The 16,362-nt window shown below is 46.6% G+C and overlaps 1 protein-coding gene across 1 annotated transcript in view; it reads left to right on the plus strand.

The window, feature by feature from the left end:
* Nucleotides 1-16,362, plus strand: part of LOC132587984 (A-kinase anchor protein 13-like) — an 80,333-nt gene that overhangs the window by 35,483 nt on the left and 28,488 nt on the right. Inside the window, exon 3 of the mRNA XM_060260417.1 lies at nt 6,984-7,134. Within this exon, the coding sequence (XP_060116400.1) occupies nt 6,984-7,134 (151 nt within the window). The remainder of the gene's footprint in view (nt 1-6,983; nt 7,135-16,362) is intronic.

Here is a 16,362-nt window from a genome sequence, read left to right on the forward strand (position 1 = left end):
TGCTGGATGAAACCAGTGGTCCATCTAGTCCAGCCTCCTGTCTCACGCAGTGGCCAATCAGTTTCTCTGGAGATCCAGAGGGTGCAAGCCACTCACCAACCCTATCAGCATAATCTTAAGTGATAAAATAAAGTTAGGATATGAATATAATTGATAAATATGAGCCCAAAGCCATCCAAGTGAGCTTTGTAATAGAATCAGTTGTTGAATTGGTTGTGTCCGAGAAGGACAGCAATTCTCCCCCCAGCCTTGTTAAAGTGGTTTGGTATACAGGGGGCATGTTTTGTGTCTGCCCCACAGATAGCTTCCTGAAAAAATTGCTCACTGCTGTATTTATTTATTTAGTCATTTATACCCCATGTTTCTGTCAAGTGGAGGCCCAAACTGTGCTATAAGGTCCCCTCACCTGTAAGGCCCCCCTCGGTCTCTCCCCCCACCCCATGGGCAAAGCATGTCCCTGCCCCCGGTCTCCCCACACACACACAGGTGCCCAGCCAGCCTCGTCTTGCCTGAGGGCAGGGCTTTTTTTTGTAGCAGGCACTCCTTTGCATATTAGGCCACACACCCCTGATGCAGCCAATCCTCCTGGAGCTTACAGTTGGCCTTGTAAGAAGAGCCTTGTAAGCTTTTGGAGGATTGGTCACATCAGAGGGAAGGTTGGCTTAATATGCAAAGGAGTTCCTGCCCAAAAGAAAAGCCCTGCCTGAAGGGCATCTGAGAAGTAGGCCAAAGCTCCCTTTGCTTACTGTGCCCTGGTGTTGCACAGCCTGGCTGCATATGCTGTGATCCAGACATACACCACCTTCATCTCTGCTGCCCCCTCCCTCCTGGGTGATTTAAAACACACAGAAGACACAGGTGAAAAGGCCCACCGATCAGCGAATCAGCGGGGCCTTTATCTGCGAGCAGGATGGGCAGTGGCTCTCCCTTCCTCCCTCACTCGCTTCCCCCTCCCGCCGCCATGAAGGAGGGCATGCCCAATTCAGCGCCCCCCAGGGTCGCACCCAAAGGTGACTGCCTAAGGTCGCCTAATGGATGCACCGGCCCTGGACCCAAAGCTGCTTATATAGCTGCTCTCCTCCGTTCTATCCTCATAGCAGCCCTGTGAGGTTATTTAGGCTGTGCAGAGCTGCCCCAATGTCACCCAGCAAGCTTCCTGTGGCAGACAGGAGATTTGCACCTGGGTCTCTCAGTTCATCACTCTAATCTCTACAATAGACTGGCTCCAAGGGTCAGGTAACACAATTGCAGATTGACCCTGGGGGTATGTTTTGCCCACTTATTATTCTTTTTACTGCAGAGAGCTAGACATGTTAATAGGTCGTATTATTCTCACTCACCTAATCTAAGAAATAAACCGAGCACTTTAATAAAGTGGCAAATGCTTTCTCGGCTGAGGGCTGTTTGCAGCGAAACTCGATGAAAGGCATCAGAGCGTTTTTTGCTCACATCCTCTTGGGAAATCATCTCTGACCATCTGTGACCGTGGTTTTGTGCTCCATCCTGCTCTATAAGACTTGATACAAACTGTCACCAGAAGTTGTTTTGCCTCTCGGTATAACTAATCTTGTGCTAGCACAGGGAATGGACGTGTTATTAGCAAGTGTTGAAGGGCTGTGTTCCATTTGGCATTCATTTTGCTTTTAATAAGAGCACTGCCCTTCAGTTCTGTTTGTTGGGGGAAAATGCTATTGAGTTTGACCTTAGGGGTCCCTTCACTTAGCTGCAGAGTTTGCAGGTTGCTTAAACACTGAGCTGTGTAGCTCTCCAAAACTTCTTGTCGTGTGGGCATGCTCCTTTTGGAGAAATGTGATGGGGAAGGGACCACTTTCTCCCCTGAAAAAGTTGACTTTTAGAATGTAAAGCTTCCTGCATGCAGACCTTTTGCTCCAGTTTTATGCCTCAGCCGGAGAATCTGCATATCCTCCTCCTCTTCGTTTCTTTCCTGCCACCTTTTTCACATTTGCTTTGGTACAATCTTTGAAGAACAACCGCAGTCAAAGCATCTTGGCATGTTGTGTGGGCTGGAAGGTATTCTATTTTTGCCAGGGCTGCCCACATTGGCACCTTTCGCCCATCCTCAGTCCCCCAGCCCCCACCCCCCACCATGTGGCTGCTATTTCCCCCGCTTGACTCACCCCAGAACTTTTTTTGAGCTTCAAAAGAAAAAAAATGATCCAGTAGCTTAACCAGGGCTTTTTTTGTAGCAGGAACTTCTTTGCATATTAGGCTACCACCCCCCCCCCCCCGGATGTAGCCAATCCTCAATGAGTTTACAGGGCTCTTCTTACAGGGCCTACTGTATGCTCCAGGAGGATTGGCTACATCAGGGGGTGTGTGGCCTAATGTGCAAAGGAGTTCCTGCTACAAAAAAAAGCCCTGAGCTTAACATTGGTAATTGACCTGTCATTAGTGGGTTTACTGCACTAGTTTAACACTAGTAGTTTTACTGCAAAACCCCTCCTGTGAATGGCAGCTCTGGGAAGATAAGTGTGGGGAAAACTACTGTATGGACACTCCATTACTGCCCTCACCACCTTTACCTTCAGAGAAGCAACAGAAAGCACACAGTAAACAGGGGTGTCAAACGTGCAGCCCATGGGCTGGATCAGGCCCCCAGAGGTCCGCGAGCAACTCACTGTCATCTGCTTCCTTCTCCCTCTCTTGTTTCCTTCTGCATTACAGCTTGCTCAAACTACAGAGCAAAGCTTCTATTTTCTCCATTGCATGAAGCTCGCAATGCCCAGCCATTTCATATTTTCCTCTGGGACTTGGGCTCAAAGCATTGCCAAGAGATTTCTGTAAGGAATATCAGAAAATGAAAGCGGGTTTGCAGCTTGCAGATACACATCTGAACAGCCATTGCTACAGTACATTGTCTCCAGGTTTTGATGCAATAATTCAGAGCAAAAGGTGTCAATTTTCAGAGACTGTTAAATAAACGAAATATTGCAAGCGTCTTTTAAGCATGTTGTAAGGTTGTTTTTTTTTTTAAAAAATCTTTAATTGTGTTTGTCTGCTTCCTTTATAAAGTTCATATCTCTGCTACCTGGGATTACATACATGGCCCAGCCCGACAAGGTCTTATTTATGAACATAAGAACATGATCAGGCCAATGGCGCATCCAGTCCAACACTCTGTGTCACACAGTGGCCAATAATTTATATATATATATATATATATACACACACACACACACACTGTGGCTAATAGTCACTGATGGACTTCTGCTCCATATTTTTATCTAACCCCCTCTTGAAGCTGGCTATGCCTGTAGCCGCCACTACCTCCTGTGGCAGTGAATTCCACATGTTAATCACCCTTTGGGTGAAGAAGGACTTCCTTTTATCCATTCTAACCCGACTGCTCAGCAATTTCATCGAATGCCCACGAGTTCTTGTATTGTGAGAAAGGGAGAAAAGGACTTTTTTCTCTACCTTCTCCATCCCATGCATAATCTTGTAAACCTCCATCATGTCACCCCTCAGTTGACGTTTCTCCAAGCTAAAGAGCCCCAAGCGTTTTAACCTTTCTTCATAGGGAAAGTGTTCCAAACCTGTAATCATTCTAGTTGCCCTTGTCTGCACTTTTTCCAATGCTATAATATCCGTTTTGAGGTGCGGTGACCAGAATTGTACACAGTATTCCAAATGAGACCGCACCATCGATTTATACAGGGGCATTATGATACTGGCTGATTTGTTTTCAATTCCCTTCCTAATAATTCCCAGCATGGCGTTGGCCTTTTTTATTGCAAACGCACACTGTCTTGACATTTTCAGTGAATTATCTACCACGACCCCAAGATCTTTCTCATGGTCAGTCTCTGCCAGTTCACACCCCATCAACTTGTATTTGTAGCTGGGATTCTTGGCCCCAGTGTGCATTACTTTGCACATATGTCAGATCTGTCCCTCATAACAAATGAGTTTGACACCCCTGTTGACATATGGATGCAGTCTGAAAGGAAAGGTTGCCTCTTTGCTTGTCCCCTGTGCTTCTTCAGAGATTCCCAGTCTTGGAAGCGAGGAGCTCAGAACAGGCTGCCTTCTCTGCCTTTGGAGAGTTGAGTGATCCAGTTGCAGCCATAGAACATACCCAGAGCAGAGACTAGCAAAGCTAGAGCAGTTGAATCCTACAGAGGTGCAGTGGGCAGCCTCTTGTGTGGCATGCTATTTTGAGCTCTCAAGATGCTCTTCTGCCATGGACTAGTGTTTCCCTGGAGATATTTTGGTAATTGCTGGGATGCCTAGTGGTAGTATGACATTTGTTGGCAGCTCATGATGAAGACACCAAGGGTGTGACTCCCCCCCGCCAAATTACCTGTCAGGAAATTTTGACCACCGAGACTCTTGTCCACACAGCTTTGGCCTTTAGCCTTCCACAAATGGAGTGGGAGGGATGGGCAGAATTTCTCAGAAGAGAGGACTTGGTTTGCCTCCTAATTACAAGATCTTACTCTTTGCTAGTTAGATGAGTGCCCAGAAAGAAAGCAGACACCTAATATTTTAGTTTTACTCTGGGTGGAACTAGACGTTACTCATGAAATTGGGACCAGTAACCCTGTGTCACATCCACCCTGCCACCAACAGGCCCAAGAAATGGAAAGGGGGGTGGGGAACAGACTTTAAAACGAGGCTGTGATTTTCTGCAGGCCTCCCCCATCCAGGGCACCACCCCATGTTTGCACCCCACTTTTCTCCCCTATGGTGGCCAAAAGCAGCTTGCGACATCATTCTCACCCTCCTCCATTTTATTCTCACCACAACAAGCCTGAAAGGCAGGCTAGGCTGAAAGAGCCAACTGCCTTGAGGGTCACCTCACAAGCTTCCGTGGCAGAATGGGGATTTGAACCTGCATCTCCCAGATCCTGGTCCAACACTCCAACCCTTGTACTCCACTGACTTTCACCCTTCAGGCACAGAACAGGGTTATGAACATTCAGAGTAAATTAATTGAAAAATCCTGTGGTACATTAGGGTTTGTAGAATCTTTCGGGCTCAAGTGCCGTGTTCTACTGGAGAAAGTTTTTCTTCCAGACGTTTCGTTCTCAGCTGCGGAGAACATCCTCAGTGGCGTTGCAGCCGGAGCAGGCTCTCTGACCTTCTTGGCTGCTGTGCATTGAGTGTGCATTGAGTGGTACACTTTCCGTTTCTCTCTAGCATGGTGTAGGGGTTAGAGTGTCAGATCTGGGGGGCAGGTTGAGATCCCCACCCTGTCACTAACACTTGCTGGATGCTCTTGGACCCATCACACACTCTCAGTCAAACCTACCTCACAGGAACAAAGCTTGAGTCCAGTGGCACTCTTTAAGACCAACAAAATTTAATTGTGGGTATATAACATGGCTGAATCTACCTCACAGGGTTGTTGTGAGGCTGAAATGGAGAAGGGGGGAGGATGTTGTAAACTGCTCTGCTGAAGAAAGAATGGGGCGTAAACGTGATCGCACAGCACAGAGACATTCAGCACCTCTCTGAGAGGTTTGAAAGTAAAGGTGATTTTTTTTTTTTTTGCTCTGAGGGAAGGAAAATGGCATGTTTTCATTGGCAGCGGGGCTCGAAGCCAAGTAAACACCAGTCAGTCCAAGCTAGGTACGAAATTAAGTCACCCTGCCTTTGCTGGCCTGTGCCAGGGCAGGACTTTGATCTTGCACGGTTTTCTCCAAATGAGGCCTGGCAGGTCGGCTTTCCATTTGTTCGCTGCTTAAAACGAAGGGGGTTATAATAACCACCTTGTGTGGTGGTGATCTCAAGCAGATGACAGTATTTGGGCAATAATATGCGGGGAAAGGTAAACACACTTGAATTAAAATGTCTCCCTCTCTCTGGGAGGGACGAAGAGCGGGCAGGGAGACTGTTGAGAAGGACTCGCTTTCCGAGGTTTCAGGAATTCAGCTCTGTTTGTGTTAATTCTGGAGTTGTTTAAAGATGTGCTGCAATTGTGAATTTATATTACTGGCAGGGTTTATTTTGTGTGGGTGAGCAAGGTGGGTAGAATAAACGGTTTGAACCCTGTTTGTTAGGGTTGCCAAGTCCAATTCAAGAAATATCTGGGGACTTTGGGGTGGAGCCAGGAGACATTGGGGGCGGAGCTAGGAGCCAGGGTGTGACAAGCATCATTGAACTCCGAGGGAGTGCTGGCCATCACATTTAAAGGGACAGCACACCTTTTGAAATGCCTTCCTTCCATAGAAAATAATGAAGGTTAGGGGCACCTTATTTGAGGCTCATAGAATTGGACCCCCTGGTCCAATCGTTTTGAAACTTGGGGGGTATTTTGGGGAGAGGCACTAGATGCTATACTGAATACTTGGTGCCTCTACCTCAAAAAACAGCCTCCCCGGAGCTCCCGATACCTCCAGATCAATTCTCCATTTTACCCTATGAGAATCGATCTCCACATAGGGAATAATGAAGTGCCCAGCAGACATTTCCTTCTCTTTCCTCCCCACCTCATTTTTGGCCACTCTGAAGCGAGGGATTGGCATCTCAACTCACGAGTTGCAGCCATCTTCTTCCAAGTAACACAGACACACCATCCCAAGAGGAAGCCTTAATAATCAAAGACTGAAGCCTCTGGAGGTGGAAAGGCACATGGTCCTTTGGGGCGGGGCTTCCCCCACCGGCCATCTGACTGGGGGTGGGAAGGAGCCTGGGAAAACGGAAGAACCCCCGCTGGGACCTGGGGATTGGCAAGTCTACTGTTTGTCTCTATCTGTTCACCCATCTGTCCCATTTTTTTTTATCTTGTCCTTCCTCCAAGGAGGAATGCATGTTTTTTTACTCCTTTATTTTATCCTCACAACAACCCTGTGAGGTAAGAGACTGAGAGAGAGTGACTGAGCCCAAGGTCAGCCATTCCTTAGAAAACTGGGGGTGGATGGGTTTTGAACTCTGGTCTCCCAGATCCTAGACTGGCACTCGAACACAAGACCGTGCTGACACTGAGGATTAAATTCGTCTGCTGTTCTCTCTTCTAGGGCGACTCCTTGATCTCTGTATTGCTGACCAAAGACGACAACGTGGAAGGCGATGATGTAGTTTTTTATCTTGTGTTTACTGGGTCTGCCGTCCAACACTGCACAAGCACTAGGAAGGTCACTTCAGGGACATTAGAGACAATTGCTCCTGGTAAGTGTGTTTATCCCTTTGGGATTTTGACTATAAGCCAGGAGTGAGCAAGTTTTTGTTGGCTCACCTGGTTCGTCTCCCAAAGGACAGGTGGGTTCTTCTCTGTCCTGCCTCCTCTGAGGTTTGAAATCAGAGTCCGCTTGCAGATGGGGTGGCATATAAATCCAAAGTAAATTTAAAAAATAAAAATAAAAGATGCACACGTCGGCTTTGCAGTGCGATAGGAAACGCTCCCCTCCCCTGTCCCAGTCATTCCAAGCATTGGAGATGTTCTCAAAGCAGCAAGAGGTGCTTCTGTGTTCCATGGCTCGGTGGGGTTGGGCGGTCATTTGCCAAACTTTTACACGTGTGGAACGATGCTCCCTCTAAGCTGCAGAGTCTTGTGAGCAAAAATTCCACTTTGTGAGCTACTGGCATTAAAGTTGGGAACTCCTGCATAAATTAATTTGGGGCCATTTTTCCTGAGCTAAGACAAAAAGGTGTGAGCTGGAGGCTAAAAATCTGTGAGCTAGCTCACGCGAACTCAGCTTAGAGGGAACACTGGTGTGGAACCCCTGCGGCAAACTGCATATAGGAGTTTTGCAGACTGATGCACGGCATTAATATGGTGCCAGATGTTACCATTTCCTTCCTTCGTTTTATTCTGAGCTGTGGGTTCTGATTTGTTTTACGGCTGCCTGAATTTCTGCGAGTGATGATGGAGTCACAATGTGTGTGAAGTGGCTTGGAAAGCTTGGTGAAACCCTTGAAGGGAAACTGACCAGGTTGGCCAGGATTGCCCGCTGACAGCCTGATTCTATCCATATGGACCATATGCCATATCTTTTCAGAGTCCAGCACTGGACTTTGTCCATTCCAAATGCAGGCTGTTGATAAGGTCTCTTAAAGCCTTGTACATCTCCCATATGAGTCTCCTTGGGTGCTCCAATCAGGATTTGTTCCAGATGCTTTTCTTGGCTGAAGTGAGGTTATTGTCCACAACTGCCTCCCTTTGGAGCAGAGGTCCATCAGTGGCTATTAGTCACAAAATTGTTGGAACTCTCTGTCTGGGGCAGTGATGCTCTGTATTCCTGCACTTGGGGGGTGGGGGCAGTGGAAGGGCTTCTAGTGTCCTGGCCCCACTGGTGGACTTCTTGATGGCACTTGGGGTTTTTTTTGGACTGGATGGGCCATTGGCCTAATCCAACATGGCTTCTCTTATGTTCTTATGTTCCCCTGTTGAAACCTGTGCCCCAGGCTGTCTTTTGGAACTTTAGAAAGAAGCTGATAGGATTGTCAATTCCAGGTTTGGAAATTCCTGGAGATTTGGGTTTGGAAGCAGCGATCTCCGTAGGCTATAATGCTACAGAATCCACCCTTCAAAGCCACCATTTTCTCCAGGGCAACTAACCTCTGTCATGTGCAGATGACTTGTAGTTCCTGGAATGGCAACTGTAGAAGGCTTTCCCCACACATTCCATGGGGACTGCTGTTTTAGATTCTGCTTTTGTAGCTGTGTCGAGCTTGACTTCAGCTTCCTTAATAGCGTTGTTGTTTTGTGCTACTAAGGTAATTCTGTTAGAGATATTGTGGTTGTGATGATCCGCTTTGTGGACTCCAGTTTGGTGGAAAGGTCTGCTCTCAGGCATGTGACTGTCAACATGTAAAGTCAGGAGACCATTTGCTGGGAAGCAGTGGGGCGGGGGCAAGCTTTTCTGAGGTGGTCCCCCCCCCCCAGTCACCATCTGCCTGATGCTTTTGTTGTCTTATTTTAGGGAAGTGGTAATATTTTAATCATTGGCTTTTCATTATTGGTTTGATGTTGGAATGTGTCTTAATTTTTCTCCTGAATGCTGTGGCTGTTCAGGTACGTCAAATTTTATGCTCAGTCGGCTTTTGTTGCTGTTTTGTTTTGCTGTTTCCTTTGCTTCTGGTTTGGGTGTGTTGTGCTGTGATTGCTGGTGTTTCATCTTTGCTTTCTGCTGGTCCTTGCCCCTTTTTAAAAATATCGTTTCTATTGTGATAGATTGTTTGTGAGGCGGTGTCAACATGATTTAAATCAATAAATACAGGAATATTTAATCGAGGCCCATGATCATATTTGGGTACAGAGAAGAATCTGAATTCTGCAACTCTTCTATACAGTATGCATCCTGAAGAATGTGTAGAACAAAGTTGGAATCCAGTGGCATCATTAAGACCAGCAAAGCTTTACGTGTGAGCTTTTATGTGCAGGCACACTTCCTCCGACAGAATGAAAAGGAAACAGAAATAACAATCTTCCGTATAGAGGGTGAGCAATAAATTAGCATACTGAATAATGAAGATGCTTTTAACAGATTAAAAGCAGGAACAGAGTTCCGGCTGGCTTGGCATCAAGGGGTGTGACCTAATATGCAAATAAGTTCCTGCTGGATTTTTTTTGTTATTTTTACAAAAAAAGCCCTGTGTGAAATAATGATGACATCAAGGGTGTGGCCTAATATGCAAATTAGTTCCTGCTGGGCTTTTTTGGGGTTTTTTTTGCAAAAAAGCCCTGTGTGAAATAATGATGACATCAAGGGTGTGGCCTAATATGCAAATTAGTTCCTGCTGGGCTTTTTTGGGGGGGGGTAGAACTAAAAGAATAATAAGCTGTTCCTTAATTGTAAAGAATAATTGGTCTCCAAATTGACAACAGATTCTCAATCTATTATGCTTCGCAATAAAGAAACCTAATGACAGACTCTTGCTATCAGGGACACGTCACTCTCCAATTCTGTCATATTTATATCCTTGAGATGTTGTTCTGCCCCAACTGAACCCACATAATTAAGCTTATCATTCTTTTAATCTGTTAGAAACATCTTCATTATTCCGTATGTAAATTTACTCTCTTTATAAGATTTTTTTCTGTTTTCATTTCATTCTGTCTGAGGCAGGGTGCAAGCACATGAAAGCTCACTTTTTGAATATAAACTTTGTTGGTCTTAAAGGTGCCACTGGACTCCAACTTTATTCTATTGCTTCAGCCCAACACGGCTGCCCACCTGGATCTATCTGAAGCATGTGTGTTAGCACAGTGTTCTTTTGCTTCTCTGATTTCTGAGATTTAATCATACTGTGCTCTTCGCTGTGAATCCATAAGGACTAGAAACTTGTCTCTTTAAAATTAAAACAAACAGAAACGTTGTGGTTGTTCCATAGTGGAGTTCTGCAGCCAGTGCCATGTTCAGGTTTGGATCTTCCGGAATGTTGTCACAGAGGAAAGGATTTTTGCCAACAGAGCACAACTTTTTGGCTTCTTCCATGGTAGCCCCAAATGCTCCCTGAAGTGCTTGTCGTGGGATACTGAGAACCCAGGTAGGGGAATCCTGGGCTGCAGAGCACACAGCCCTGAATTAAATAGGGGTTTAAATACACATTGTTATTGCTAGGATGGTGGTTGCAAATGCATTGGTCCTAGATTGCAATATTCTAACCTTTCGGGGCTCTGAATTGTTGCATTCTCAAAACGGACCAGGAGAACACTTCTTTTTTGCTGTCCGTAGGAGACCCTCTCCTAAGAGCATCTGTGCTTCTTGGATTTTTGTAAACAGCAGGTGCTGGATGCAGTTCTCTGCTGAAAGGGAAATTGGGTGGAGATGCTGGGAAGGGACTGCCAGATGAGATACATGAATTACTGTCGGTCTGCTCTCCTGGGTGAATCCCCTCCGGTCTGAAATGGTGATGCGTAAGGTTAGTCTGCTTTGGAGAGCTCATTATCCCACATGGATAAGCGGTTCTCAGATCACAACGCCTTGGTTTTGTTGACTGTGTTTCTCACAATGGATGTGGTGGCAAGACAGTGTTGATAGCTGGACTTATAGCTAGAAGATATTGGGTTTATATCCCGCCCTCCACTCCGAAGAGTCTCAGAGCGGCTCACAATCTCCTTTCCCTTCCTCCCCCACAACAGACACCCTGTGAGGCAGATGAAGATATTGGATTTATATCCCGCCCTCCACTCCGAAGAGTCTCAGAGCGGTTCACAATCTCCTTTCCCTTCCTCCCCCTCAACAGACACCCTGTGAGGCAGATGAAGATATTGGATTTATATCCCGCCCTCCACTCCGAAGAGTTTCAGAGCGGTTCACAATCTCCTTTCCCTTCCTCCCCCACAACAGACACCCTGTGAGGCAGATGAAGATATTGGATTTATATCCCGCCCTCCACTCCGAAGAGTTTCAGAGCGGTTCACAATCTCCTTTCCCTTCCTCCCCCACAACAGACACCCTGTGAGGTGGGTGGGGCTGAGAGGGCTCTCACAGCAGCTGCCCTTTCAAGGACAACCTCTGCCAGAGCTATGGCTGACCCAAGGCCATTCCAGCAGGTGCAAGTGGAGGAGTGGGGAATCAAACCTGGATCTCCCAGATAAGAGTCCGCACACTTAGCCACTACACCAAACTGGCTCTCCCAGGAATACTTTCTGTTGTACCTCCCTCCCAGTTTTCAATGCATTCTTTATTTTAACCGTTTGTATCCCAGAATGCTCTATGAAAATTAGTTTTAAGAGCGTCTTTTACAAAACAAAACATATGGGAAAATTTATATTTTTTTGGTTTGACTTTAGAATGCATGATGCATACAGAATCCGACCACTTGTCTATCGCAGTTGATATTGTCTGCTCAGACACGCAGTGGCTTTCCAGGATCTCAGGCAGAGGCCTTTTACATCATCTACTGCTTGATCCTTGAGAGCCAGTTTGGTGTAGTGGTTAAATGTGCGGACTCTTATCTGGGAGAACCAGGTTGGATTCCCCACTCCTTCACTTGCAGCTGCTGGAATGGCCTTGGGTCAGCCATAGCTCTGGCAGAGGTTATCCTTGAAAGGGCGGCTTCTGGGAGAACTCTTTCCGCCCCACCCACCTCACAGGGTGTCTGTTTTGAGGGATTGTAAGCTGATCTGAGACTCTGATTCAGAGAGAAGGGTGGGATATGAAGACTCCGCTCTGAGCCCCAATGAAGGAATGGGTGGAATATAAATAAACATAATAATAATATAAATCTGTAGTCGTCGTCGTCGTCTTCTTCAACTGGAGATGCCAGGGATTGAACCTGGGACCTTCTGAATGCCAAGCATGTGTTCTGCCAGTGAGCTCCTTAGAACAATCAATAAGAGTTTAACAAAAGAATTTAAAATACTGCAGATAAACAGGCAAATTGTCCAGTGCAAGATATAGCCTAGTAATAGCATAAAATATTTTAAAAATAATTTCCTCCAGCACAGCACATTTATTTACTTCCTTTATTCCCTATTTTTCTTCCCACTGGAGACCCAAAATGGTTTCCCCCTTCTTAATGTTATCCTCATAACAACCTTGTGATTGGCCCAAGGTCACCCAGCGAGCTTCCATGACTTAGTGTGGCAGTTGAACCTGAGTCTCACAGATGCTACCTTAGGGCATAATGCCACTGAATCCACCCTCCAAAGCTGCCATTTTCTCCAGGGATCGAAGTCCTCCCGTCTCCTGAAGATCATAGAATCATAGAGTTGGAAGGGGTCGTAGAGGCCATCTTGTCCAACCTCCTGCTCAGTGCAGGATCAGCCCTGACAATTCATCCAGCTGCTGCTTGAGGACTGCCAGTGAAGGGGAGCTCACCACCTCCTTAGGCAAGTGGAATCACTTCTGAACTGCTCTTGCTGTAAAAAAATATTTTCCCTCCTAATATCCAGCTGGTACCTTTCTGCCCGTAATTTAAACCCATTATTACGAGTCCTCTCCTCTGCTGCCAATGTTACGGGAACAGCTCCCTGCCCTCCTCTAAGTGACAGCTCTTCACATACTTAGAGAAAGCAATCATATCCCCTCCCCCCCACCAGCCTCCTGTTCTCCAGACTAAACATTCCCTTTCAAGATAGAGCTGAGTCTTCAGGCCCCTGATCATCCTCATCGCTCTCCTCTGCACCTGCTCCCTTCTGTCCACGTCCTTCTTGAAGTGAGGCCTCCAGAACTGCCCACAATACTCCTGGTGTGGCCTGACCAATGTGGTGTACAGTGGGACTATGACGTCTTGCAATTTGGATGTTAAGCCTCTGTTGATACACCCCAAGACTGCATTGGCCTTTTTTGCAGCTGCATCACACTGACTGCTCATATTTAGTGTACAGCCCCACCCTTCACCTACTCCTTTCCTCTCCAGCATTTTTGCCTATGGAAATACTCTTATTCTGCCTCCCAAGTTCATTAAAGTCTGCCCTAGTAAAATCTAGCATACATGTCTGTCTATGAACCTCTTCAGCCCCTCACAGCAAAAGGAATTCTTGGAGGACATGGTTACTTCCTCCTAGGGTTCACACCACTCCTAGGGTTCACCCCATCTACCATCTCTTGCCTGTTGGTCAATGTGACTGAGCCCCTTGTATCCTCCTCAACCATTTGAAAAAGGTTGTTGTTAGACCGGCCAGTCAGAAAGTTGTTTGACTCTGGATGCTTAGCAGAGTTGAGATTCCGAACAGTCCTCAGACCTCACCTGGAGGTTGGCAACCCTGCTTGCAGGTGGTCACCTGAACATGATATCACTGCATCAATGACACTCTAGAAATTCTCCCAATCCTTACGGTAAACACCACTGAGATTGGAGAAAGCTTCATGATTCCTAGAGCTTCATGGATGTGGTGACCAGAAGAGATCCTGTCTGATCCACAACATCACACATTTTCTTCCACCACTCAGTTCTGCAGAGCGGGCAGTGGTAGAAGGTTGCCCTATGTTTCAGACCAGCATTTGGCCTGGTGTATTGGTCACTTGGCCTAAAAGCCAACTGGGTTGCCTGGTGTATCTGTGTGCAGTCAGTTCTTTTGTAATGGAGCATTCAGGTATATTGCTTGCTTCACCCCCCCCCCCTCACTTGGAATGGTATCATCTGAAACATCTTCACCATTTTATTCTACTGGTCCTTCCATTTAACCTTGAAAGTTCTATCTAAGGAGGTTTCAGAGGGTAGCCATGTTGGTGTACAGAAGAACACTTAGATTCCAGTCCAATAGCACTTTAAAGATCAACCTTTAATTATACCCTGAAAATCGGGTTGTGAGATGCCTTCTCCTCCTGCTGGTGGGGGAATTTGGGAGGCGTTCCAGTGCTGGGTGGAGACATTGGCAACTCACTGATGTCACTTCTGGAAGTGACATCATTGCGTTGGTGATGTTGGGGTGACACTCTACTTTTTTGGGGAAACTCTATGATAAAAACGACCCAAACAACCATAGAGTTATCCTGAAAAGCTGACGGTGCCGACTTTACAGTGTCACTTCCAGAAGTGACGCCAGTGCATTGCTGATATTGTGTAGGGACGTCTGTTTGAGGATGGAGTTTCCCCAGAGCTTGTGGAAGCGGAGGATTCCCCATCCCCACGTAGGGACTGGCAAGCCTACCTGAAGCTCTTATTGGTCTCTAAGGTGCTCCTGGATTCAAATCTAACTTTCTAAGGAAATAATCCATTGCTCTGCACTCAGGGGCTGGAAAACACACCTTTGCAGGGTGTCGTGTGTTCACCGTGCATGAAAATAGCTTGCTGTTTGCTCTGCTCTTTGCCACGCAGAGGACACTTGCACGCCCCTTGGATACAGCAAGCCTCTGTCCAGTAAATAAAGGCCTTTGGTTTGGTTGCTGTTTAAAGGCCACAGCTTCTCCTCCCCCGGTTCTGGCTTTATCTCTGTTGGCCCAGCTCTGTCCTCCTGGCCTCTCTCGCTCTGCACCGAGTGTACATTCATTGTGTGTTTAAGTTGTATATTGAACCAGTTTCCTTGGAAATGATGACAATGACTCAGAGAGTCAGTGTTATTTGACGGCTGCAGGATTAATAACTGGCAAGAGACAGGCTGGAATGGAGGCCGGGAGGCCGGAAAAATGGAAAAGTGTGCAGGGATGGGGGCGGGGTGGGGAAGAAGTTGAAGGGGGTGGCTCTCAGCCAAAGAGGCTGGTGTGGCTCTCTCCACAGTCCTGTTGTGTTCCTGTGCAAATTTGTGGCTTTGGCCTATTCACATATTCCCGAGCACTTATTTATTCACTTTATTAACAGCCCACCTTTCTCACTATGCATGACATTTCTAGGACTGCTGGGCCTTCCACTATGGTTCTTAGAGCCACCCTACATCACTTCCGGGTTTTCCTCGGAAGTGATGTTGAAAGAGAGCCAACGCTGTTTGTCCCTCTCAGTCCTTTGCCTGCAGCAATCGTTGCCTCGTCTGATACTCTTCATTGCGACATCCCATTGGTGCTGATTCGGTGCTTTGCCATATAGTCTGACTGACAAAAACGCATGCTGGAGAGGCAATGGGTCATGGAGACATTTAATCGACAGTGTAGAGAGCAGGTGCGGTGGAGCGGTTAGAGTATTGGGCTAGGATTTGGGAGACCCAGGTTCACGCAACGGTCACCTCGAGGTTGGACTACTGTAATGCCCTCTACATGGGGCTGCCCCTGTATTGAACCCGGAAACTGCAGCTAGTGCAAAATGCAGCGGCCAGGCTGCTACTGGGACTGCCTCGGTGGGAACATGTGCAGTCTGGGCTGCGAGAGCTGCACTAGCTGCCAATTGTTTACCAGGTTCGTTACAAGGTGCTGGTCATTACCTTTAAAGCCCTATATGGTCGAGGACCTGCCTACCTTAGGGACCGCCTCTCTCCATATGTTCCCCAGAGAGCACTGCGATCAAGCTCAAAAAACCTGCTTGAAATCCCTGGACCAAAAGAAACTAAATTAAAAGCTACCAGAGAACAGGCGTTCTCTACAAAGGCCCCCCAATGGTGGAATCAATTGCCGGAGGAGGTGCGGGCCCTACGGGATCTCAACCAGTTCCGTAGGGCCTGCAAAACTGCCCTCTTCCAGCTAGCTTTTTAAGACAGAACTCCTAATAAGAATAAGACCAGGAATACCGAGCCATCCTATATGCCACCTGATTGTATTTTAACTTCATACTGTTTTATGGTTTTATTGTTTAATTATTAATCAAGTAATTATATTATTTATTGTTATCTGTATCATGGGTTTACCATGTCTTGTTAGCCGCCCTGAGCCTGCCTAGGCGGGGAGGGCGGGGTATAAATAAAAGTTTATTATTATTATTATTATTATTATTATTATTATTATTATTATTATTATTATTATCTCCACCCTACCTTGGAAATGAGCTGGGTGGCCTTGGACTGGTGACTCCTCCCCTCCCTGGCATCCTCACCCATCTCACAGAATTGTTGTTATGACAGAAGAGCGAAGAATGATGTAA

Source organism: Heteronotia binoei, chromosome 19 (assembly GCF_032191835.1).
Source record: "Heteronotia binoei isolate CCM8104 ecotype False Entrance Well chromosome 19, APGP_CSIRO_Hbin_v1, whole genome shotgun sequence".
In the NCBI taxonomy this organism is placed as follows: domain Eukaryota; kingdom Metazoa; phylum Chordata; class Lepidosauria; order Squamata; family Gekkonidae; genus Heteronotia; species Heteronotia binoei.